Here is a 26,136-nt window from a genome sequence, read left to right as displayed (position 1 = left end):
ATAAGAAGAGACAATTAGACAATAGCATAGCTGTAATGCAACCTCCCCTTACACACTCTTATATGCACACACAAACAAACAAACACCTAAGCTTAGACATTGCCTTCTCTGATAGGAGGCAAGCTCGCAGACTCTTCTTGAATGTTCGGTACATTGCAGCAGCTCTCCTCCTCAGCGTTGCCGGAGCTGGATTGGGGAGAGATCTGGGTATTTGGTGTGGGTAAAAGACCAATCTATTGATCATGTGCATCCCTCACTGTTGGGGGCTGAGGCATAGGGAGACAAGGTCAGGTCACCTGTGAGGGAGGCACCTCTGACCATTTCATCAGCCCCATGCTTCTCAGACAGGCCTCAACAGAAGACGATCAATAAAGTCTCAGCAGACGCGGAAATAAGTGTGTGCTGTGTAAAATTTCCTGTTGCACGTGTGCACCGCGAAATTAGAACAAAGATCTGGTTTCAAAGAAAAAGAATCTCATTTCAGACAAGAGTTGTAAATTGCAGGAAAAAACCCTGAATGAAAATAACAGTGAATGCCCAGTGTTGAAGACATAATAATATCTTGGCTTGGTGCCAATCAGTGATCTACTAAGGCAACACAAACACACACACACACACACACACACACACAAACACACACACACACACACACACGACTGTGTGCAAATCAAATGTCGGTTTCCCCTCTCTCTCTCTCCCTCACACACACACTCTCTCTCTCACACACACACCCTTCCTCCATCATGAATAAACCATACTGTGTCTATGAGTCATATACCACCCCCACATCCCTCTCTAACCCACTCCCCCTATTCGCTGCTGCAAAAGTAAAAAACGCTAATTAACGTGATGGCTAGCTCCAGCTCCTGTCAGCAGCTTGTGGGGGCCTCTCAACCAGCAGCCAGGCTCTGCTGGTCTCTGGTTTTAGCTGCTCTCTCCCCAGCCACCATCTCTGGAGAACCAGGGGCCCCTCATTCATATTCAGACCCAGTCTCAGGCACCTGGAAGCTGCCAGCACCACCACCACCAGCACCGCACAACCAACCCCCATAGTGTCTATCACCAGCCCCCTCTAGCCCAGCTCCTGTCAATACTGGATCCCCCCCCCCCCCCCCCCCCCCCATACTGCTGTTAGAAGGCACCCACAAAATCCAGCTCCACCCTTCACAGATATATAGGCACACAATTTATTATTATGATTATTATTATATATATGCTTTTTTTTTTTTTGCTTTTATATTAAAGTAAAATCAAACTGGAACAGGAGCACAAACCGACCAACTCCCATTTAGGAGAAGTGAGAGCTACAAACTCCATCTAGGAGATGACACAACCCAACTGATGGGTTGAATCACCCAACAGTGGAGAGAAAGAGAGAGAGAGAGAGAGAGAGAACAGTGGCGAACGAGCTCGGTTACCATGACAACGCAGCCGGGAGAGCAAGAAACAGGAACATACATAATCTGTTTCTGCTGAGACTTGCACATGTGGCACAGAGCTGCCTTTCCTCTGAGAAGAAGTGAAGGGGAGGTGTGTGTGTGTGTGTGTGCCCTTATGAAACATGCATGCCTGCCTCTCTGCAACTAAACTCACTTTTCTGCCCTAGTCACAGAGTGAGTCACAAAATACAAGCCATTATGGCGAAACTGAAGCACACAACCCAGTGTTTAGTGGCAGGTTTTTCTTTTTTTATTTATTCCCATCTGCTGAACGGTGCGAGGAAAAAAGCTGCTAAGCAGTTAAGATACGACATAAAACATATACAGGCAAGTAAGGGCAACATTTTCCCCTCTATTTTCCCTTCCCTGTGCCTCTCCGCCGCTCCCCTTCTGCCTTTCTTTTCTCTTTCCCTCTTGCTCCCTCTTTCTACAGGCTCAGTCTAACCTCCCCCTCCCCTTTCCTCAAGGGAATAAAGGTCGTAACGCAAATGATTACTCAAACCCGAGTTGCCATAGAAACGCAGTCATGTGACTGGAGCAGGCATGCATAGACCACAACAAAGAGGTGGATCAGGAACCAAGCGCTGGAAAGAGCTGGAGCTCGCCTTACTGGTGCCTCAGTGCATTTCACTCAAATTCGAACCCCTTTAAAAATAATAATTACAATAAATAAATAAATAAAAATGGGAGAAAAACGGCACTGAAAAGAGCTAAAGGCTGCAGTGAATCTGGGCTGTAACACCGCAGTGTGCCATATATCGTACCATTCACTAGAATACCAAGGGTGTGTCCTATTCATCATGTCCTTCTTGGAGGCTGAGCTCAGGCGCCAGTAGTCTGGAATTTCTGTGAAATGGCGTCAGTTGTTGTAGAAATGCAGAGGGTGGTGGACTGGAGAGCTTCTAAAATAGGAGCTGGATTGTGAGGCTGAAAAGTTGTCCGCATTATACACTTTCAGTAACGGCTCTCCCTCAAAGAGGAAAACAAGTTTTGTGTCAGTGCTGCTCTGGTTACTTGTCTGAGTTACTCTGTTTCCAAAGTCGAGGCTTTAAAAACCCTACTGGTGCACAAACAGATTTTGGAACAGTATCTATGAAAAAAAGGGGGGGTAAATGGTAAAAGCTGTAAACAGATAAAATATTTGTTCATGATGGAAGGACACAAGTCAGAGTGTGCCGCTCTAAAGCAGGAACCAGCACCTGGAGCACAATGAGGAAGGTGGCTTGCCCCAACAGGATTCAGCTGTCCTACATCCAATCAAGCCCCATTGAGATTAAGTCCCACCAGCTCGATATGAACCCCATGGCCTGCAACCATCTCTCTCTCTCTCGCTCTGACCAACCAGCAGTCCCCTCCCCTCCATAAGAGGATGTGCACATACACACGCACACAATATCCCAGCACCGAGTCAAAGCTACACGTTCAAGAGTCTTGTGTGGAGGCAACAGATAAAGTATATACAGTCTGGAATGCAGCACGATTGCAAGAAATACGTTGGTATCCAAATTCATCTTGGTGTTAGCAGCCATTAATTTCAGTGCACTTCAGCAGAGCGAGAGGAAGGGGTACATGTTTGTCTGATGAAGTCACCACATCTGTGGGTATGAGCGCTGTGTGTTTCGATGTCTACGCTCTCTTTCCCTCTCCCACACTCTTCTTCTCACCAATCAAACACACGCAATATAAAGATACCTGGGCAAAAAGATAAGTGAAGCCAAAACAAAACACACAAACATACAATCTAAAGGGGTGTGACTGCACGGTGTGGAACCCCCTCCAGCTCCCAACCCCTTCACTGACTGCTGGCCATTTCCCTCCAAAGTCCACCTCAACTCCCATGAGGCTTCAGGCAGCAGCTGAGTGTTCAGTGATGTCTGCAATTATCCCACGTCTAGACATTGTCTAGTGGAAGACAAGGAGATCCTGCACAGGCTGCTCTCCACAGAGGAAAAGGCCCCGGCTAGACCGGAACGTCTCTCAGCTGGTGAAGTAGTGGTTAATGAAAAGGTTAAGGGCAAGCTGGGAACTCAGCCAGGGAGCACAGACATGAAGGGAAATATAAAGTCATATATGTAATTTTGATCACAGTACGTGGTTCTTGCATGCAAAAAAGTATTTGTTTGGAAAATGTGGATTTATATCAATAAAATGAATTTCTTGAAGATTTCTGATATTTCCTTTCCTGGCATCAGATATTTCAGGTATTCCTGTATCCTTTAGTGTGTTCTGCTAAAGGAATTGCAAAAGGAATTAGCAAAAATAATTATCTTTGAATAAATATGTCAACATCCCAAGCATGAAATAAGAGATTTCATATTTTTCTTTATTTCAACATTCTATAAGTCACTTTTTTCATTTATAAAACATGCAGCTCTAATGGCACCTGCCCCTCATAAATCCATTCTGATATTGAACTCTGTAGAATTGTTTTGGAAGCTCTTGTCTCTCAGACAGAGTGGTCTGAAGTGAATAAAGGAACTACAAAACAAGCAAAAACACACAGCAGTTCGCAGCAGAGGTTGAAGGATATAATGAGCCGTGGTGAAAGAAGGCTATGAGAGAATGAGCAGGTGCGGTGGGGAAAGACCCATGGGCTTCAGGGAGAGAATAGATCAATAACTAATTTCAGTACAGAGCTTCACTCGCACCGTTTTCCAATAAATGCTGGATGGAGAATGCTGCCTTAGACCTCTCCCTCCCCGCCCCCTACTATCTCTATTCTATCACCTTCTACAAGCAAAAGGATTGGACTTTATGGAAGAAGCCTGTTCCTTTTTTTTTTTTAAAACTCCCCCCACCACCACTGTTGTCATTTTTGGTCGGGCGGATTATGTTCCTGCTGCCAATGTATAGTATAAATTCAGCCCAATATTACCATTTCCATGTGTCCTCCATGACGACCGCTCTCACAACCATTCCACATATGGCGTCTCTGTATCTTTAATGTCTTTTTTTTCCCCCTCCACTGTTCTGCCTCCTGCATCTCCCTCCCACTCTTCCCCTCATTCGACCAGGGCCAGTGTTGAGGTTTTGTCAAGAGTGTGCAGGGAGATTCAGACAGACAGGAGAGTGAAGCGTGTGTCATGCAGGGCTGCTGCTGCTGCTGCGGCTCTTCTCCTCAGAGGCTGTGACCTAGATAACCAAGAGGAGCTGGAGCGCCTGCAAGCCTTGGAGCCACTCCAGCTTCAGCAATGTCAGGAAGGGGTTAGTTGTATAACACAATGTCCTATTTAGTTTGCTACTCACACACGCATGGATGCATACACATATGTAAGCAACGGTTCTCTGTACCATCATCGCTTGCTTCTTTACAGACTGTTTGCCTGTTACCAAAGCCATGGGTGGAAAGAATGGGTTTAGCACAAGTGCGAGAGTGTAAAGGGGGGTATACTGGGCCCTCAATTCATCAGAATTTAACCATAAGCATTAAAAAAAAAAAAAAAAAAAAAAAAGCCAGGTAAAACTTTCCACCTCAGCAGCCACCAAAGCTACATTATGTCACATACACATCTAGGGGCGCGCTCCTTCTGCTGTGCCTTATTTTAGCAACCACTCGAATGATGCTTGTGGTTTGAGCGCATCCATGAGGAAAACGTGTACCACCAATTGTCCTGTTATTTACCGGTACACTGTCACAGTCACATTCAGCACTGCACTGCCACTACCTGGGAAATTATAAGCACTAATGTGTAAACAAACGCAAAACAAAAACTGCTACACAAAGCAATGAGGTCACAGGTGGTGGAAGTTTTTATTAATTGTTATTATTGTTGTCATTACATCTTCATATTAAGCTTGAAGTTACACAAATTCTACAGTATATCACCGTCACGTTGAGGATCTAAAATATAGATGGACCCTACTGTGCTGGAACAACTTCAATAGGTTGCACTGTGAATAGTTAAGTCTTCCAAAGTCTGAGCTACCTTTGAAAATGCAGGAGCAACACTGCCATCTGGTGGCTTTCATATTGTGCTGCATTTTTTATTTTATTTTATTTTTTAAATAAACGTGTCCATATGTTTCACCTCTACAGCATTTCACTGTGGCAGTGACAACTCAAAGACTAATCTGTACTTACAATGTTGTATTTGTAAAGTAAACATATACACAATTTTGTCTGTAAATTTGGCACAGGCAACACAGATTTGGAAATTAAACAAAGGCCTCAATGATATGTTAGACTTCGCTTCACTTATCACATCCTCAAATATTTTACACAAATTATTACAGAGTTTGTTCAGTCTTTCACTTCAGATTTTAAGCAACACAAATAGTAGTAAGCAGTTTATATCGTCAGCGCTGGCTCTGCTGGGGCTTGAAGCAGTCCCAGCCAGACTTTGGAGTGTACGTGTGCTCGGGAAGAAGAAAGTATTTGAGTCTGTCTGGTAGTGGTAAGGCTTTGACTCTGTCTTCCAGTGGCCAGGGCTTCAGGCGGTTCCTTATAAACGCCCTACAGAGGCATCGCAGAGCAGGGGGGCTTGCTTCACGCTCTGCTACGTGCTTGTGCAGGTTTAGTAGAGCCTGAGCGTACGGGTGAGACTCCTGACCAGGCATGGGGAGCTGCAGCCCGCAAGAGAGATGCAGCCTGGGGCTGTGAACCTTTACCAGGTCAAGCAACATCTCTGCCTGCTCCAAGAGCTCGGCTGCGTGAGTTTGATCAGAGCACTGCTGCAGGGCTGTTTGGAGCCTCTGGAAGAGAAGGCTATAACCTGACCAACAGGAGTCACTGTGATTGGAGCAAACCAAAGACGCGCCGCTCTGAATTAAGAGCACAGCCAAGGGGAAGAGCAGGTCAAAGTACTCCAGGCTCGTCTGCGTCAGGGAAGGCTCGCCATCCTCATTCAGACAGCAGCTGGGGTCCACGCCGTGAGCCAGCAGTAGCTGTGTGGTTTTCAGGCAGAAGTTACCAATCTGAGCAGCATCCTCCACCGAAGCCCCCAGCGCCTCCTTCACCAGAAACACCAACGACGACTCGACTGTTTCACCGTCTACAGTCGCAGCATGAACGTCAGCACCTTTGGAAAAGGAAGCATCTCTCAGCACTTATCCAGATTACAACACAGGCTTAAATTTGTAACACTTTTGAAACTGAGACAACTCAGTATTTACTGGTTAATTTAGGGGTTATTTGAACAGTCTTAGTAGAGTACGTCCTGTTATATCTATTTGCGTGTTTAAAAAAAAACAAACCTATTCTCATTTTTAGGCTTAGGCTCCAAAAACTAATCCCACATCTATTATCATGCAAATTGCTAGCATCAGATACAGGCCCTCCCTGGTGTTCAGAACGGTTTCAGATAACTTGAGAGTCAAACTAAAAACATGAGCTGGCCTCTTTTGCTGTGTGTATTTGCACAGTTTCTCTTGCTGTGCAAATACCGTTTGGCTTTTGATCTTTATCCCTCCATTATTTCCAAATACACTTTGCTCTTCCAGTGTTTAATAAGTGACAGCAGGGCTTATGTTAACCTTGTGCAGCCAAAAAACTGACATCCTAATTTAGATCTTTTTCATGTGACTCTTCCAAAGTAACGGTTGATCTTTTAAATTAGCTGTGGTTAGATAAAAGATGAACAATGACTGCAGGGCTGAACAGGCCAGGGTGGGATACTGAGATGTGGAGCAGCAGAGAATGGTAGCTGAGTGAACAGAGTCCAGAGTGTGGAGAACTAATCAAATAAAAAGTGAAATCTGGAGCAGAGCAGCTGAAACGTGTGGGTATCATGGCCCGGAGAGCAGAGCTGATGAGGTGAAAGGCTGCAGAGTTGAGACGGAGCAGTGTGGACGATGGATGAGAGAGAGACCGCAGGACGGATGCAAGAGGAGGCTGAGGTGGACGGTGTGATAAACTTTGTACTACTTTTACAATTATTAAAATAAAAATGACTCTTATTTTGTTCTGGACAACTGTATGGTTAATTTGAAAATGTAGGCAATCCATTTCACAGTGAGCGGTCTGTCTTTTATACCTTCTTTATTTTAAGCATATAATACTAATACAGCCCATATGGAAAAGATATATATAAATCCTATAAAGTTGGTATCTGTCTTGTGTGGAACTTGTATGAAAAGCATACAAGAGTGAAAACAGATATAAGATCCCTTGAAAAATTATATAAATGAAACTTGTATGTTTTGGATATTTACTAAAACTATATATGAAAGTGGCCACTTTCATGAGTAAATCATATAAGCCTTATATGATTCACTATATGAAGTAGGCCACATCTTATGCAAGTCTTTTATAAGTTTTTTCTATTTCTTTTTCCATATGAGTGTATCTGAAATTAATTTTTAACTTTTCCATATCGTTTAACCCTGCGACAGAATGGAGTCCTGCCCACGGATCTGCCCCTTTCCCCTATAACAGCTGCGATTTAAACACACCGCAACTCTGAATTGGACAAGTGGAAGAAAACGGACGGATGCTTGGATAATGTTCTTCTTCTATAGTCAATTATTTAGATGTCATAGGTATTGTCGTATTGTTGTATCCTTTGTTTACTACATTATATGTATTTTATCCTTACAATCTTTCGAAGAGCTAATAAACGTAATCTTAAATAAATTTGTGAAATGTTATAATTAGAAAAATTAGATGGAAAATAACAATTTCAACTTTTCAAGAAATTACCACTTTTCCAATACTGATATTATTGCATAACAAAGAGACATGAAAAGCACAGGCAGAGGCTAAACACTCTGTTTCACGTGCAACACTTTGTATGTTAGAACTTCGCTCTTCTCTGCAGCTGACTGATGGACCAGTAACATCACCAGCAAGAGTGGCTCACTGCAGGCAGATGGACCGTGTCTGGACTGGAGCGGACAGACAATTAGCTACCCCTGCTGGACCATAAAAAAAATCTTTAGTGTTGATGTTGATGACTACGCATCCTGTAATGCTGGAAATCCCCATTTGTCTTTGAGAAGTAGAAAACTAAAATACACTCTGGAATTACACTTAAAGGAAAAAAAACGCTAAACCAGAATTGGCCACAGTGAAAATGTCAGTAACAGCTGGGGGCCACTTTTGAGCACAAATAAAAAATACAAAACATTGTCATGTGCAGGGTTTTTTATGCAATGTAAAATTCATTGGTTTACACAAAAATGTCCAAGCCTTGTTTGGCCTTTTGAAGGACAAACTTAAGTGTTTATTACACTTGTTTAAAAAAAAAAAAACCTGAACCAGACGAGATCAAAAAAGAAAAAAGTCCCAACCCTATAGTCACCCTCTGCACATGAAAATACTTGTAAGTGTGAGAAGTTTAATGATAAATTTAAGCTTCTGCCTACAGAAGATGAAACCTTTTATGGTTAAAAAAAAAAGTCACTAGTGAGTCGCTTCATGCTGGGATCTCAGCACTAGCTCTGCTCCACTTTCAATTTTCTGTTAAGAATCAGATCCATGGTTTATTCCAGGTTCAAAATGAGCACAGGTGGCAAAAAGCCTGTGTGCAGCATTTTAGCTGTGATGCCGCTTGAGGAAGAATTTGAATGACCAAAAGCAGATGAGAAGGAAAAGTGCCTGGAGTGCCGTTTTAGAGTCAGTACCTCTCTCAAGTAGCAGCTGGATGTTCTCCGTGTTGTGCACGGTGATTCCATCGCTGCTCGCCAAGGCATGGAGCAAAGGTGTTTTTCCTTTGAAGACAACATCAAAGCAATCGCCTTTCAGAATGACTGAATAAGGGTATGAATGGAAATTTTACAATTAAGCTTGGCCATCGTAAACTCACCGTGTTTATCCCTTGCATTCACATCAGCACCCAGGTCCAGCAAGGCGATCAGGCAGGGCAGTCTCTCTGACTCCTCACTGGCAAGGTCCAAGGGACTGCTCTCATGAATCTACAGAAATGACAGATTTACATAGAATCCCTCTACTGATTAAAAAAAAAAAAAAAAGACAGAATCAATCAAAAGAGAAGTCATGGATTCCTCTTTACTCACTCTGTCCCTCTTTTCAATGTCTGCTCCGTGCCCGGCCAGCAGCTTCACCATGTTTGGCCTGTTCCTCAAAACTGCTATGTGTAGTGGATTGTAGTATGAAACTGGGTCTTGAGAAATGAAAACAAATATTTTGTGTATAAAACAAAGTCTTCATTAAAGAGATGAAAAGCAACAGACAGGCGAGGATTTGACAATATAGCATTGTTCCTAAATGAGTGTGGGCAAAGCTATAAAAGTTACTGTACACTTACATGCAGAGTATAAAACCAAACAGAGAACATGAGCAATAAAAGAAAAACTGTAAAAGACAAGCAAAAGGAGAGATCATGAAAAGACATGAAGACACAGGAAGTAAACACGTACTGCATGGTATCTGGGGAGCATTTGTTTCTCGCCAGAGGACTTTATGAAATGTGAGAGGTGAATGAAGCAGCCTCTGCAAGAAATCCCTAATCATACCCTTGGGAAAAACACATGCCTGAAACCAGCAGAGGTCACCACAGCATAGTTAGGCTTAGTCTGGAAGGTTTAATCACAGTAGAAAAACATGCTGCACTTCCCACTAGTATATACAGACGATAACTGGCTCGTTATGCATGTGCAACTACTTGTTACATGTAGAAAAATGGCAGTGGTCTCCTGTTTGTATCAGTCATTAAAAACAATCTGTGTATTAAGAGAAAATGGACTATTGCAGGAGGGAATGAGGTGAATGCTAGAAAGCCAAAAACACTCTTCAGCACTTTGAAGATCATTTGCAACAGCTTGCAAAATTTCAGTTACAAGAAACAAATGTGCTATTGGGCCAGGGGGGCACTGGCCACCCCCCAAAATTTGCTTATTTGGTTTTCACATGCACCCATTTTCAGTGATATCAACTTTAATAGCATGAAATTAACTAGGCATATAATTCTTTTCTTTATCTATTTTTTGCCATATTTTTCAAGTATCCAATATTTAACAACAGCATAATAAAAACTAGAAATTCTGTGTTTAGTGTGCCACCAATATGGCCACTCCTGTGAAAGAATTCTTAAAGCAGCCCTGTCATTAATAACGTGATGCAAATATGTTTGAAGGCAAATAACTGGCTATAGTTCATTGCCTAACCAACATTTCTGTTGCTTACCGGCATACTGGGAGTGTTGGATTTGGTTTTGTGTCAGCAACCAAATCAGTAGCACAGAAATGACACACACACATTGTTTTTTCAGCTTTTGAAAACAGAAGGTAAACTATCCAGAGCAGTGGAGACTCCTGTAAAAATGTGGTGCTGCCAGCATCGTGACCTGGAGCTTGAACCACAGAAGCTGCTGCTAATGACATCTGCCATCTCCTAGTGATGTCCCTTCCTGCAGTCTGGGCCTACATCAGTTCACTTATGATGCTTGAACACACATTTTAGGCTACGTCCACACTGAAGGTCTTAATGCTCAATTAAGATTTTTTGATCAAATCCGATTTTTTTGTCTGCTTGTTCACACTACAAATAAAACGTGACAGCAAACGCGCTCTAGTGTGAACCCTCAAAGCGGCCCGCATGCGCAAAAGAAGACGTCACTCACAACGCGCTCTGTTTAGATCCAGACCAAACAGTATTGTTTGACTGATGGCTCTTAATATAAAGACTTGTTTTGGACTTTACGTTTCCCAATTTTGCTTTAAGTTATAAAGTTATTTTGTTATTTACATATGGCCTAATAAATATCCTTATTGCTGTTTTAGAGAGGAGCGGTGCTTCAAAGGATAGTTGGAAATGTCTGTCAGAATCTGCAGATTATACAGTACAAAGAAAATGTTCATGTTTCTCCAACACTGTCTTCCCAACAGTTTCACTGACATCTACATGGGATGGCCAGGAAGCTTTCATGATGTCTTATCGGGCGCTTCTCCGGCACGGATAATTGGCGTCTGTCTTGTGTCAGTTACGTAAAAGATGGATTTAATGCGACATGACCATTCAAACAGCAGTTGCTTTCTAAAACATCAGATATGTATCGGATTCAGTACCACTTACGAAAGTGACCCAGATCGGATTGGAAAATATCGGATTTGTGCCGTTCACACTGTCATACCATGATCGGATATGGGTCGCATAGGGTCAAAAAAGTCGGATTTGATACGCTTTCGCCTGCAATGTGAACGTAGCCTAAGTAATACGCTCACTGACAAAAGACTGAGTGGACCTGAATCTGATGTTCTGAAGTACACGTATCATGATATGACATATCGTGATCACTGAATGACACAGGAAATCAATCCTGCCCTCGGCCATCTCCCTGTACAACTCTTCCATCTAATACACTGTAAACACTGCAATAGTTGCATCCTTTTTGCACACGCTCTTTCTACTCTGTAACATTCCTGTCAGCACTGGTGATATTTATTTATAATCACCTCTGTCAATCCTTGATTTGTATTATTTAGTGATTTGTATATATTGTGCTATTTCTTAAATCTGTAACATACTGTATTGTTAAATAGTCTAGTCCGTTTCTGTTATTTATACTAGAGCAACTGTAACCCACATAATTTCCTTAGGGATTAATAAAGTATGCTGATTGTGATTCTGATATTGGAACTGCTGCTGAAAATTTTGCTAGTATGGCAAGACACTGAATGAACTCCAAACTGCCAGGAAAACTATTCTAATTTGTTTTCTCATCCTACAGATTTTGTATTGTAGCAGCTTGCTTGCGCTTGTTGGTACATACGCTTGATTTGAATCGGACCAACATAGGATTTTTAAGACCGATATTGATATATGAGGATTTAAAAATCAGATATACCTTCTACGTCCTTTTTAAGATAAGACAATGCACTCATTGTTGTGTCTGTAGTGCTCTAAACATGAAGTTGCAGAGTGCCCTCTGGTGGACAAATGATTCAAAATCAACAATCACACCTTAGCTGAAGAGTGTTTCTTTCTTCTCTGCTTTTTTAAATTTCAAAAATGACATTAAGCACAGTCACAAAATGATCTCTCTCTCTCTCTCTTTAGCAAGGTTTCATAAACAAATGTGTATACAGTGTCAAGTTAAAAACATTCACATCATCTAAAACACACTCCAAACTGTTATTAACCTTCAAAGTTGAGATCTGCTCCGTAGCGTAGGAGGATTTTTGCTGGCTGCACCAGACCTCGCTCTGCCATTTTGAACAGGGCATAGCTGATCCCCTCCACAAACACCTCTGACTGGGATTCTTGCTCCAGGAGCTCCACCAGAGACCTAGAAATTGCGGATTCTTCCTCAGAACTCCTAACAGGAGAAGAAAGAAGCACCTTGTATGTAATGTTTGTCTGTTATCTGATACATGTTCAATTAATTACGGCAGTGTAGCACTGCCAAAAGAGGACTGTAACTGAATAGCCAGCTTTACCTTTCCTCGCCAATGTCATGTCGTTCTTCCAGTCCAATAACACACATGACAGCATCTACCAGCGGCTGATACTCATAAATTATCCTGCGAAATCCATGGAGGAAAGGCATGGCTCTGCCTCGGCGATCCTAGGTTAGCTCCTAAAAAGCATAAAAGAAATGCTGTGTGCTGAGGGTGTGTCAGTCTAACAGAGAACGCAACGCAGACATCAAAGCTTATCCCTTGAGTACAGCTGACAAAAGTATTCATATCGTAGGTGACACGTCACAGTAACAGGCTAACGCAGTGGTTTTAAAATCCTTCATACAAAATAATATGTACTCCTAATACTGATTAGTTAGCTGGACCCATTCAGCTGACCGTTTGTCTAACTTACGCTAACCGCAACGATATTTATGTTATAAAAATGGCGACAAGTGTCGCAATCAATGGCAGCATGACTTACCAAATGTATCACTTCTTGACCTGCTAAATTATAAATAAATGTCTTAGCGAAATTACTTTTAAAAGAGAGGAAAGTCACTCAGAGCAGACTCCCTTTAAAACAGGAAGCTTTCCTCACGCCCGCATCGGTCCGACGCTGTTTTCATTCCCATTTAAAATACAAGCCTAAACAAGGTTCCTCTTTCGAGTCCGTGTCCTTCAATCAAAAATGAGTAAGTAAGCAAACACACTGCACCACTTCAGTTGTTGAAACATAGACATTTACTGAAAATTTAAATGCCAAATAGTGATTTCGGGTATTTAAAGGATATAAATTAAAGGATAATAGAATAAATATAAATACTGCATTAATTAGCGTATAATCAGGCCTTCCAGCAATCTGAGGCGTTTTCATTATAGTCCATTATAACTACATAGGAGCAGGGGCTGGTTTCTGGAAACCATCCATCTTTAATACAGCTGCAGAGACGGACATGGCTTTTTCACCTAATAGCTTTTTATGTAAGTGGATAAAGATCAACCACATACATAGTACGTCTTATAAGTCAGCTCTTTCCAACTGTGTATGATCATTCAACATTTGTGCATATTTTCCTCACCTCCTTGTTATTGTCATTGTTTCTTCCACCATGCACCCTAATTTTTAATTCATACGTTTCCTCCTCACCTCAAGCCTCATCTCCTGATATGGTTGCAATTATGTATTGTCAGCAGACAATACATAATTGTATGCCCTATCTCAGGACAAGCTGACTAAACAGTAAGAACAGCTGGTTAGCATTGTTCGAGCTATGGTTAGGCTTGAGTGTACTAAAAATCACAACTTTCCCTCTGATTAACAGCTTGATTAAATACTGACAGTATATACTCACTATAGATGTAACTGTAGCAAGTATTAAGCACTTGAACTTTGAGGGGTAAGAAAACATAATTCAGTTGACTGCAGTCTCCAACATACTGACATCTATTGGTGATAATTTACACACTGTAGCTTTAAGTAAAATGCTTTTGTAGTTGACTTATGATCTGTCAAATATATTTTTCAAGAATGATATTTAGTTATTTTGTGGTAGAAATTACATTCCTGTCACAAGGTAGAAACTGTAGACTTTTTTAATGCTAATTTATCTGTTGATATTAAAAATATCCTTTTTAAAAGATATCTCATAAAGAGTGTAACAAAATTGCAACAAATACAACCAGTTACCACCAGTGGTATAAAACAATCAGCAAGTGCTGGCTTGTTTAGTGCAAAAAATAAAAACATACAAGTATGACTGTAAGGAAGTCTGCTGGAAAACTAACAGAGATATTGGAAGGGAAAGACATGCCGCTCAGTCCTAAAGAGAAAACTCTTGCAACAACAGCCATTGTGACTGAAGCAGAACTTCCAAGGGGGACCTTCTTACTCTGGGTCAATATTAGCAACATTTTTTAATTAACTGTAACGGATCCAAAAATGTTTTTGTATCCCAGTGACTATTGTAATTATTTTGAATAAGTCTTCAAAACTTTAGGGTCACTGCCAAGTAATGAGACTTTAAAACTACCTCATCTATGAGCTCTGATAAGCCACAGGCTCAGTTTCTGATTGTAGATTTAATTGATTGCAGCATGATGTTGATTTCTATTGTCATTATTATTACTGTTATTTTCAATTATGGCTCCAAGTAGAATCAAAATGAGGATAAAGCATGCTGTGTTTTGGTGCAGACCTACCTTGTGATTGACAAGCCTGTATCATACGGACATGCACTTTTCCTGCAATTTCTCAGTCAGTTAAAACCCTGCTTTTTAAAACACAACACTGGCAGTGCCCAAAATGCTCAGTTCATTAATTAATGAGTGATGGTGCATGGTGACTGTGTACATTTTTTTTATACACACCCTTAAGAGTCTGATAATAAACTTTAACTTTAACAAAGGTTTACTTAGAAAGCTGCACAATTTCCTTTTTTAAACTCCTTTCCAAACAGACAATACTATCAGGAAAGATTCCAGGATTTTCCTCAAACATGTGTGTCCAGTTCAGTCTATTTGTTTATTATTTTATGTCACAAATCAATCTTTGTTTCTGATGGTAACTGTCATGTATTTATCAAACCATGCCAACTTCCATGCAACGATCAAGTGCCTGATTAGCATTTGGCATGTTTCCTTTGATATTCTTACTGACCAACAAAATATTTCTCCCACCAACACGAGCAGTTCTAAAACACTTTCTTTTGTCCATATGGCACATTATTCTGGGACGGCAGCTTTCGCATTTGTGACAATTTCTCCATTATGCCGACAGCATCTGGTTGTTAACAGTTGCTTTTGTCCTGTTTAGCAAACAACCCCCTGCTGAGTCGGAGTTTGTTGACAGATGGCTCACTTTGAGAACCACAGAGGAAGGCCTTCTCTCTCACAGGATGTCATCTTTAGCGCATGTGTTTGTGTGACTGACTTTAAACATCACCCGTCCCAACGACTGCACGCATGTTAATCCAGTTTTTGTTGCTGACACACTGTCTCAAATTAAAAAATGAGCGAAATCATCACAGGAAGACAAATTAGCTAGACAAGCATATTCTTTTTTTAGTTTTAAATTTAAAAAAGCAAACAAAAAAAACGGAGTAAAATTTTTTTATTAATATGTTAAAATTAGTGAACAAATACACAGCTAAAAAAAATTAAATGACCAGTTTGAAATCACATTAGATCTCAGTGGGAAACAAATCATGCTGGATAGCTATACTGACATTGACTGGGTAATCTGTTAGGAACGAAAGGGTTCTGCATCGTTTGATGGAAATGAAAATGTTCAACTTACAGAGGGCTGAACTCAAACACAACCCAAAAGCCCAAGTAAAAATTTTAATTTTACTGAATTTCATTGCAGCAACTCAAAATGGTACTAAGTAGTTTTTATGGCCCTCACATGCTTGCATGCTTGGCAACATCTGAGCATGCTCCTAATGAGATGGTTAATTGTGTCCTGGGGGATCTCCTCCCAGATCTGAACCAGATCATCACTGAGCTCCTGAACAGTCTGAGGTTCAACCTGGCAGTGTCAGATGGATGAGAGTACGAGAAGTGTTGTATGAGAGATGTTAGGGCCAGTCAGTGGTATCAGTTCCTTCATCCTCCAGAAAATGCCTGCATACTCTTGTCACATGAGTCTGGGCATTGTCATGCACCAGGAGGAACCCAAGGCGCACTGCACCAATGCAGGGTCTGACAATGAGCCCAGTCATGCTGAACAATGTCACAGGCAGCATAATGTTTTCCACAGCTTTTCCAGACCCTTACACATCTGTCACATGTGCTTAGGATGACACCGGTGGACCTGCCAGTTGGGCTCCAGAGTTCCAGAAAGTGAGCACAGGGCCCACCAGAGGATGTCGAGATCTCAGGCCAACCTACATAAAATCTGTTTTTGATTGTCTGGTAAGAGACATTCATAACACTGGACTTTTGGAGGTCATTTTGTAGCTCTGGCAGTGCTCTTCCTGCTCCTCCCTGCACAAAGAAGCACATACTGCTCCCGCTGATGGGTTAAGGACCTTCTATGACCCTGTCCCGCGCTCCCAGAGTAATAGCCTGTCTCCTGGAATGTTCACCACGCTCTCAATACTGTGCTGGGAGACACAGCAAACATTCTGGCAGTGGCATGAATTGATGTGCCACCCTGGATGAGTTGGACCTCTGTAGGGTCCAGGTATCGTCTTGTGACACTGATCCTCACCAAATGAAAAATTAGTGAAAAAACAGGCAGAAAAGATGAGAAGAGAAAAATTGTCCCTAACATCATCAGTAAAACTACTAATTTTTGGGGGGATGGTTCATTGTTGTCCCTCTAGTGCACCTGGTATTAATTTCATTAACACTAAAACGGCTGAAACTAATTAACAACCCCCTCTGCTACTCAACTGTCCAGATCAACATCCCAGCAGTTTAACTGACTTGATGCTTTACTCTGATTAAAAAGCGTTCCTTTCATTTTTTGAGCATGATTGCTGTCTAAATAACCTTTGATACAAATTCTGCCTTTAGGTGGCAGTAGAGCAGCATCGGCACACAAACTACATCCTAGACCTGTTACTATACATCACACCCATGAGTGAATGGTTTTAAATGTGCATGAACGCAAACACAACCTATCATGTAGATGTGGACTTGAGCGGAATCTCAAACAAGCATCACAGGGAGACTCTCTCTGGCATCCCGCGGGCTTGTCCTCTGGAGCGGAAACAGGATGCAATAGTTTAATCAAAGTTTGATTAATTCTAATTTTGTCACTTTCAAGACAATTACTGTTTTCACATCCAAGTAACCCGATCAATAAGGCGTTGTTCCCTGAACGGATGGCAGCCTGTTCATAATCTCTCTAATGAGGGTGAAGTCTCTTTTGCTGTTTTCCAGCCACACTTAATTTACTCTGGATTTTCAAGGCGTGTGCTCATGAATAAACTTCCTTACCTTTCCTTTCACAAAACTGCCGCTGACAAGTTCTTAAGTCTTTGTGCGCACACCTGTCAGAGCCCCCCGGTGAAGTAGACAAGCTATTTTTCCAACTCTCACCATGTGGTCACGGGAGCATACTGCTGCTTGTTAGACGACAGTAGAGGCAGGTGGCACAACGCACATCACGCATTAGACCGTGAAAAAAAAGTGTTTTTCAAACGCAGGACCCCCCTCCCAGGTATCAGGCTCAGCATTAATGGATGTTCTTGAGGAAGTTTACAAACCTCACTACGGCATCACCAATGTCACTGTTGTTCTCAAAGCACGGCGTGTCAGGTCCCCGCGGGTATCAACGCATGACACTTGAAATAGCTTTAGGAGAACAGCTCTAAGCCACTTTCACAAGAACGCCGTAGGAGAAAAAATGAATTTGCAAAACACTCATTCACAGTGATACAGTCATTTAAGCGCCCACGGTCCCGTGTGTGATGAAACGCCTCGGTGGGATTCCAGGTACTGAAGAGTAATGGTCGTAGTTAAGAGCAAAGCTTTGTCAAAAATAGCATCCTTTGTGCTGTTTGTCCTTTTCTTGACGTCTAATTTTGAGCTGGATTGGAGGGCGTGAGGCAAACCGGGAGGAAGAAAAGAGGGGAGATAACTGCAGTTCCATTCCTATACGAGTAAATTGGCTCTATATTAAATTTTGGCCTCATCTATCAAAACAAAGAACGGTATCGAAATTACTTTGTTGGCCACAAATCGTTGGCAGCAGATTGAGCCTCTCTTGAAACAAGGCCATCATTTATCTGGTTCACATTTCCTCTTGAGGTGAAAGGAAGCGGGACACAATAAGACTTTTATTTGTTCCCCGGGTGATAGATGTGACCCCCCTTGAACCCGTGATTACGAGATTACCGAGAGTAGAATAAGAATCTATTAAACATTTAGACCTGTTGGTTCCCTTTTAGGTACACTCTCTTTTCATCAAATAGTGCTGAGTTGAAAGGTGAGAGAATACCAGAGGTGAAGGTGACGATGAAGGCAGTGAAATGATAATAGAGTGGCAAAGCATTGTGGGTTTGGTTCCCTCAGTGCTACCGTGAGAGCTGGAATTATCAGACCAGCAGGTCTGGGCCTAATATCCTTTTGTGCTGGCAGCGTATTGCTGAGTGAAGATTGTGGGTGGAAATAATCAGCCCTTTTAAAGGTCAGAGGAAGTTAAGCGCACCCAAAGTAGACCATGACACATTCTGGCTGATAAGAAATGACTGTGTGTTAAGAAGAATGAGAAGAGTTCACCTTGTCTCATTTATGCTATCGTGATTGCTCAGCTGTCAGTCAAATATAATGGCACATTTGCAGCTAACCCAACAGCAACAATAGGAACTGCTTAGCTCGGGCCAATGTACTTTGAAGCAAACAGTGTAATTCACTGAGGTATTAACGATGGTGGTCACTACAGTTCAAAAGAACTGTAACTTTTGTCTTTTAGGTGTTACAGCATGACATTTAAAAACTTCAAAGCTGGTGGCGATAACGGCAACACTTCATTTAAAGGTACAGTGTGTAAAATATCACCACTAGATGTCACTAAATTGGAACTTGCAGTCAGATGAATTCTGTATTCTTACCCAGATTCAATTTAATTCAATTTAGTGTAATTTTTATAGCACCAAATCGCAACGGCAGCCTTTACTGTAAAGTAAAGGCCTTGCAATAATACAGAGAAAACCCCAATAATCAAATGCCTCCCTATCAGCGAACACTTGGCACTTGAAAAAGTCCTTTTAACAGGATGAAACCACCAGCAGAACTAGGCTCACTGAGGGGTTGGCCATCTGTTGTGACCTGTTGGAGGTGAGGGGAGGAAGACAGGACAAAAGATGCTGTGGAGCAGAGCCAGACATTAAAAACAAGAAAATATTAAATACAGACTCGTATATAAATGCATAGTGAGTGACAAAAGTAAGTGAAGAAGAAACACTCAGTGCATCACTGGAAGACCCCAGCAGCCTAGACCTGCAGCAGAAAAACTCAAGGGACGATTCAGGGACACCTGATCCAGCCAGACTATAAGCTTTATCAAAAAGGAAAATTTCAAGCCTAATCTTAAAAGTAGAGAGGGTGTCTGCCTCCCAGATCCAAACAGGAAGCTGGTTCCACAGAGTATTTATTTTTAAATACTCTACAAACCAAAGGTAAGCCAGCGGTCTGAGAGTGATGTGCTCAGTCTGGGTGACATGCTACTATGAGTTCTTTAAGATAAGACTGAGCGTGGTTTTTCAAGACCTTATATCTGAGGAGAAAGATTTTAAATTCGATTCTGGGTTTAACAGTGAGACAGTGAAGAATGCCAAAATGGGGGAAATATGATCTCTCTTTCTAGTTCCTGTCAGTACTCTCACTGCAGCATTTTGGATTGAATGAAGGCTTTTTGGGGAGCTTTTAGGACAACCCGATAATAATGAATTACAAAATTCAAGTGCATAATCCTTCCTATGGTGGCTGCTGTAGGACAAACAACTCATTCATCTGTAGTGAGTGTATGCTCTCAGAATGTAATCAAACTGTTTATTGGAAGGAAAGTGTGATTTTTAGGACACTTGAGCCTAATATTAGCTGGCACAGTGTTAGCTTATAACCAGCTGTTGTTGTTTAGCTGGCTCATTGTCAGCTGCAGAGACGGGAGGGTTGGATGTCTAATTTTCTGACAGTTGCAACAGTATCAGATATAAATACACATGTTTATGCAAGTTTTCATGTGTTAAGGTCTTGACTTCAGTTCAGGAGGAAGAGGATAAGGTGGAAATGAGGAAGCAGTCATGGAGAAGGAGAATGACAATAAGAAAGAAATGCTGAAAAACACAGAAATGTCAGATATTCACATATTGTTTGAAAGAGCTAATTGTGATTATTAAATTAAAAGTTACTCATAAGGCATAGTACATATGCTGCTGGTTTCTTGGCAATTAGGAAGAAACGCAATTAGGTGGAATGACGATGCTCATTTTGGCTGCTGTATTCAAAATAACGGGAAACATGGCAGCTTGCACAAACCTGCTCCTATGCATTTGTAAAGGATAAACCCAGCACACTGAACTCCTATATGATGACTTGGTAGGACAGAGCATAGCCTGTTTTCCTGTTTTGTTGTGTTTTTTTAATACCAATTGGCCTTTACAAAAAGAATACTGCGTTATATTAAATAAAACTTTAAACTAATGATTGAGACAGTAAAGTGCTTGGATAACTATTTACTGAGGCTTTAAATGAAGTGAGAGGTTAGACAGACTTCTGTTCAGTCTCTGGAATATATATATATTAATATTTTTTTGTGAATTCAAGGTTTTCAATGGGGAAAAAAACCCCAAAATGAGATGCACTGAGCCAAAACAGTAAAGTTCTGGCCCCCCAAATCAAATCATGCATTCATAGAAATAATTAAAATAAATGCTGTGACATTTTTGACAGCCGGTCACCCAGACTTAAACTACTTTCCAGGAACCAGTGTGGCACATAACCCCTGTAGTTTTTTAGTTTTTACACGTTCAACATTCAACATTAGTCAGCGAGCTTTGAAGCTAATTGCAGGTAGATTTCTGAAGACACGACCATGCTTGCTGTATATCCATTTTTTCCCATTCTTTGCAATCAGCAAGCCGGTAGAGCATGCACATATGAGAGTGGGATCAATAATGCTTCATTAGAAAGCAAATATGTCTATTGCCTAAGAGTACAAGTGTAAAACTACTATTAAAAAAATGAATATAGGAAGCATAAGGTTTTGTCTTCTTTGTTCTATTTCCAGTTACTGAATTCTTGATTTGTGTTATTGTGAGGCACAAACATTGCTTTCAGGAGAGTTTAGGCAGCAAATAAAGGACAAATGAGGCTAGTGACCTGTTCAGGACTGAAGGTCACTCTTTGGGCATCAGTCTTGAAAACAGAGTGACAGCCCCAGAGAGGCTGATAAGTAAATACAGTTTTAATGGTCTCTGAATGGCTGGTGGTAATCTGTGCAGGCCACGAGTGGGCAAGGCACAGAGGGTGACGGGGCATTCTGCAGCAGTTATTATAAATGCTATCATAGATCAGATAGGCCAGAGAATGAGAATGAAAGGTGGTGATGAATTTGGGCCTTCTGTCGACCAAATGACTAGAGGACAAGCTGCTGAGGCAGGTTAAGGTCATGAATGAAGGATACCACCCAAAAAGAAGACACAACGGACAATTCATTATGGATAATGCAGAGGACAGAATAGTCCATATCTCAGGGGACCGGCTGCAGGTCGCAGGGTGACAATGTCAAAAAAAGAAAAGAAGAAAAGGATACAGTCTGCTTCAACTTCTCTGTTTGGTACAGTCTGGAAAAGTTTTAAGCACTGAAAGCAAAATGAGTCTACTATAATTAGTTTTATGTGTCAATTAAGTTAAAAGGAAGTGCTGCGGATAGAAAAAAACTGAAGGCAACCATTTGCCTTTAAAGCAGTTCTAGGTAAAGGTTTATGGTACTTGGCAGGAAGGTTTTTCTGCAGTTCTTCTGTGGATTTTGAGCTGTTTGATTTGCTTCTTTTTTTGGGTGATTCCAGACTGACTTCATGACGTCATGGAGGTCATGCAATCTGTAATAGGCTTTTCCTTCTGCTTCTTGCCTCACAACGATGATTGTTTATGAATCTGGTGGTATTTTTGGGCCGTCATGCTGCAGAATGAATCTTATAGTGAGACTTGAATTGTATTGCGTGATGGATTAGAATATAAAATGTTTGCACAGTGCTGTATATTATATAGCCGCAAGTATTTTTCCCCTTCTTCTTGGCAGAAAAGCCGTGCCATTACAGGAAACAAAACTGCTTAACATTCCAAAGTCAAATGCGTTGACAGGTAACTGAAAGTGGAAATATAGTTTGTTGTATCTAAACGTGTCTGGCATTTCAGTCTTGGGTCTATTTCCAAGGCATGAAAGCTTACAGATCTTTTTCAAGACATCAAAGGGTTGAGACCTTTTTGCAGACATCAAAGTCTTAAGACCTGTCCTCAGAGAGGTCTAAACGGCACATCTGTCAAGACAAAATCGCTTGTATTTTTCCCTCTTAGACATCTCTTTAAACAATGCCTGCAATAGCGCTGCCTCTTTTGAAAACTCCGGTTTTCCAAATCAAATGTGCCTTATCGACCTTTGGAAAGAGATGGATAGTATGTGAGCTTTCACAGCAGTCAATGTTTTGGTCATTTTAGCTCAGGAAATGGACTTACCATGTGCAGAACCGACAGGGGCTCTGCTTATTTAATGACTTGCACAGCTATATACGATGTAACCGAAGCCACTCGGGGTCTGTCTGGTGCACCCTGTGATTTCCAGCCGTCGAACAGACCTCAGTATATCGTGGTCTTCAAGGGATTTAAGTGAGTGTCAGGTCCTAGAAGGGGGTTACTTTTGGACAGCTACCAGCATTTGTGTGAGTGCTTTTCCAGCCCACCATTACAGCTACAGCTAGGGAAGTGACTGTTCTACATCAACACTTTTGTTCCCTGTACCTCTAATGCTTTTTGCAGCTGTACCAGAGTGAATTTTTTTCCAGCATCAAATTGCACGCATTAAGAAGGAAGTAAAGTCTTAGTTCCATAAGCAAAAATGGAATTTGAAGTGAACCAGAACGGGCGACTTAACACAAAAGCTTTAACAATGATTTAGTGCTGAAAGATGTTTCAAACTCTCTGGTACCTGCACAGAACACTCACAGCACCAAACCAGAATAACCAGGACTACAATAGCTATATGCTGTGTGTGAATGAAAGTATTGTAGTTTTCTTTGAGAATGATTTCTTGTGCATTTAGACCTTGCACTGTAGACCTCAACTTAGTAGTTAACCTGAAATAAGTGGAGCTGAGATACAATGTCATAAACTGCACCCGAGTAATGTTAGAGTTGACTGAATAATAAGTGTTGCTTCTCTTTGTTTCTTAAAAAAATGCCACAACTACACTTTTCCCACACTCAAAATGAAAATCAGTGATATAGGTATTACTTTACAGCGATCACAGCACTTACAGGCAGGGACAGTGATGAAACGCATCTTGTGGAAACGAATGACTGCACTGTTGGTGAGTCATCTCATACATCTCTATTTAGTCTTCATGGATTTTTCTTTATCTTTCCTTCACAACACCGTCTAATCTGCTTAGAGAGGGAGGGGAAAAAACTGCTGTGGGGTTCATGGTTTAATCAATTACCAGATTACAGTAATAATCCATATTTTAGTTCATTTTCTGGGTTGCAATTATAATGAATTCACTGGCAGCCGCAATTATGTTCCCATCAATGGAAGTGGAACAAAAGCAATGTCAAATAACACCAGCACTGTATACTGCTAAGTCAAATTGCATTGGAACTGATATGTCAACACATGCTTGTTTGCTGGACTGCTTGCAGGGAAATATATATATATATATATATATATATATATATATATATATATATATATAAATTTCTAATCTTTATTATATTAGATGGCTCTGCAGAAAAGGGCCATTTGTGGTGGAGCTGAATATATGTTCCTCGTGGCCCTGAATGGGAATAAGTATGGAAAATTGAATGAATAAATGAATGGAGATGGCTCACTGGAAATTGTGTGAAAATACAACAAAGGAGCGAGAAACTCGGTGAGCACTGCAGCCATATCTGAGCCTACTGCGGTGATTGAGTGCATCTCTCTCAGGATGCAGACACCATACCGCGAATGATGTCATCAGACTGGTGCTTTTTACTTTTCTATACCCACTGTCATTTCTTTTTTTCGTAATTGTATTTTAATATTAATTACCCGAAGCGTTAAAGGTTTGCGTTATCAAACACGAGCGGCGCAAGTTTTTCAGTTCACTCTTCGTGCCGCACAGGGTCGCTGGTGCCTGACAAGTGGCGCAATCATCCAATAAATTCGAAATGTCCGATGACAACTTTTAAAATCATTGTTTTTGCACGCAAAGGGCAGCGACGTCACCAGACGTGTTGGTTATTTAACACACGTGCAACTGTCTGATTTTGATTTAAAACTGACAGGGTGAACATATTAGTTTTTTTCGGTGTTGTTGTTTTAGGAAGATGCTTTAATGCAAACTCAGCTGGTCAAAAGTGATGAATTAAAATATGTTTACTCCCGGCATCAATGATATGATGTTCCTGGAGCGCCAAACGCCCCTGCTCTGTGTCTGTTATGTCTTTCCTTCTGGTCCCCTCGACGCGCATTGGACGGGGTGACAATGCGTAAGCTCCACAAACTGCAGTCTGTCTGCATAAACATAGAAGAACGATGACTTGAATCCGGACTTTCGCTGAATATATGAATCACCTGGTGCCAAAGTGTCATTAGAAGTGGAAGCTGAACGCTGAATACGGACCTCTTGCGCGCTCTCCTCTGGCTCAGGACTTCACGAAAAGCTGTCTGGGTGTGGATGTACGCTGATCTATGCCGGGACTTGAACTTTTCTACTTTTAGATAATTCGCCTTAACACGAGGATGGACGGAAAGTATCGGACTTTACGCACTACAGCCAGCTTCAGGAGCCCGGTGATGCAGAAAGAAGGGAGCTGGAAAAACTGACCGTCTGAGGACAGAGGATTTCTGCGCTTCTTGGGATAAAAAAAACCCCCCGCTATAAAACAAACACAAAATCGTTGTGAAAATGTGTCATAACTGGTCTTTCGCCAGTAATCTAAGCGTTATCTCTTCTAAAAAGAAAAATGCTGGAGAGACCGAAGCAAAGCTGAAGTTCTTTCTCTTCAGTTCTTGAATTTTCCTGACAAAAACAAGTAGATCAGACTTTCAAAACTGCTCACTCGAACTATGATTGTTCAGCGTTTGGAAACTAACGATTGCAGCATGAAAAGACGTGTTTTCATTCTTCATTTTTAGAAACCACACTGCACGTAGGATGCTCTTCTTTGAACTAACACGCATCGGCTTGCGCACTAATTTTTGGGGGAATTCGTGTTTTTTAACGGCTCAGAGAAACATGTTGCACATCCTTGCGCTTCAGTCGGTGGTGTTACTTTTGGGAGGTAAGCATTTTAAACCTTTTAGCCTATGTGTCTTTACGCCCACTGTGCCGACTGAGGAGCCAGGCTTTTGTTAAACAAAGATTTCAAGTAAGTTTAATACGAACTGGAGCCAAGTAGCGTGATTTTTGTCACACAGGGGACCGCGTGAGATACACGGTGATGCAGGGTAGCGAACATCCTGCTTGTCTCATCTGCGTGTACGCTTACATTCCCCAACAAGAATTCAGTTCAGATGTGTTCAGTCATATATTATGGATTCCGAAGACCTCGCTGCAGTGGCTCTGCACCTGTACGATGAACCCAGAGCAGCTCTGGCTTTAAATAACACTTATCTCATCAATATTTCAACATGACAAGGATTATCTTGTGCAACAGAAGCACAGGGGTTGTATCGACTCTTGACTTAAGTT

At 41.4% G+C, this 26,136-nt stretch overlaps 2 protein-coding genes and 1 long non-coding RNA gene across 3 annotated transcripts in view; 2 read left to right on the top strand and 1 right to left on the bottom strand.

Annotated features, from left to right (window-relative positions):
* Window positions 1–5,166: 5,166 nt before the first annotated feature.
* On the bottom strand, window positions 5,167–13,369 carry asb6 (ankyrin repeat and SOCS box containing 6). The gene is made up of 7 exons (XM_085474828.1): window positions 13,219–13,369; window positions 12,774–12,913; window positions 12,477–12,652; window positions 9,393–9,499; window positions 9,182–9,290; window positions 9,000–9,086; window positions 5,167–6,457 (listed from the first exon to the last, which is right to left on the bottom strand). Exons 2-7 carry the CDS (start codon window positions 12,881–12,883, stop codon window positions 5,736–5,738), a joined length of 1,311 nt encoding a protein of 436 aa, XP_085330954.1. The 5' UTR covers window positions 12,884–12,913; window positions 13,219–13,369; the 3' UTR covers window positions 5,167–5,735.
* On the top strand, window positions 6,854–8,495 carry LOC146696636 (uncharacterized). Its single transcript, XR_014923318.1, has 3 exons — window positions 6,854–7,281; window positions 7,770–7,916; window positions 8,195–8,495. It is a non-coding gene; the product is annotated as an uncharacterized LOC146696636 (long non-coding RNA).
* Window positions 13,370–24,908: 11,539 nt separating the features above from the next.
* Window positions 24,909–26,136, top strand: part of LOC146696634 (transmembrane protein 132C) — a 168,748-nt gene continuing 167,520 nt past the window's right edge. The window contains exon 1 of the mRNA XM_085474827.1: window positions 24,909–25,726. Coding sequence (XP_085330953.1) covers window positions 25,600–25,726 — 127 coding nt within the window. The 5' untranslated portion in view covers window positions 24,909–25,599. The remainder of the gene's footprint in view (window positions 25,727–26,136) is intronic.

The sequence above is a fragment of the Copadichromis virginalis genome, linkage group LG12, assembly GCF_057382275.1.
Source record: "Copadichromis virginalis isolate Kocher_CV1m ecotype Utaka linkage group LG12, C_Virginalis_male_GT1.1, whole genome shotgun sequence".
NCBI lineage: Eukaryota > Metazoa > Chordata > Actinopteri > Cichliformes > Cichlidae > Copadichromis > Copadichromis virginalis.
The sequence above is the reverse complement of the archived record's forward strand: the minus strand, read 5'-3'. Positions and strand labels throughout refer to the sequence as shown.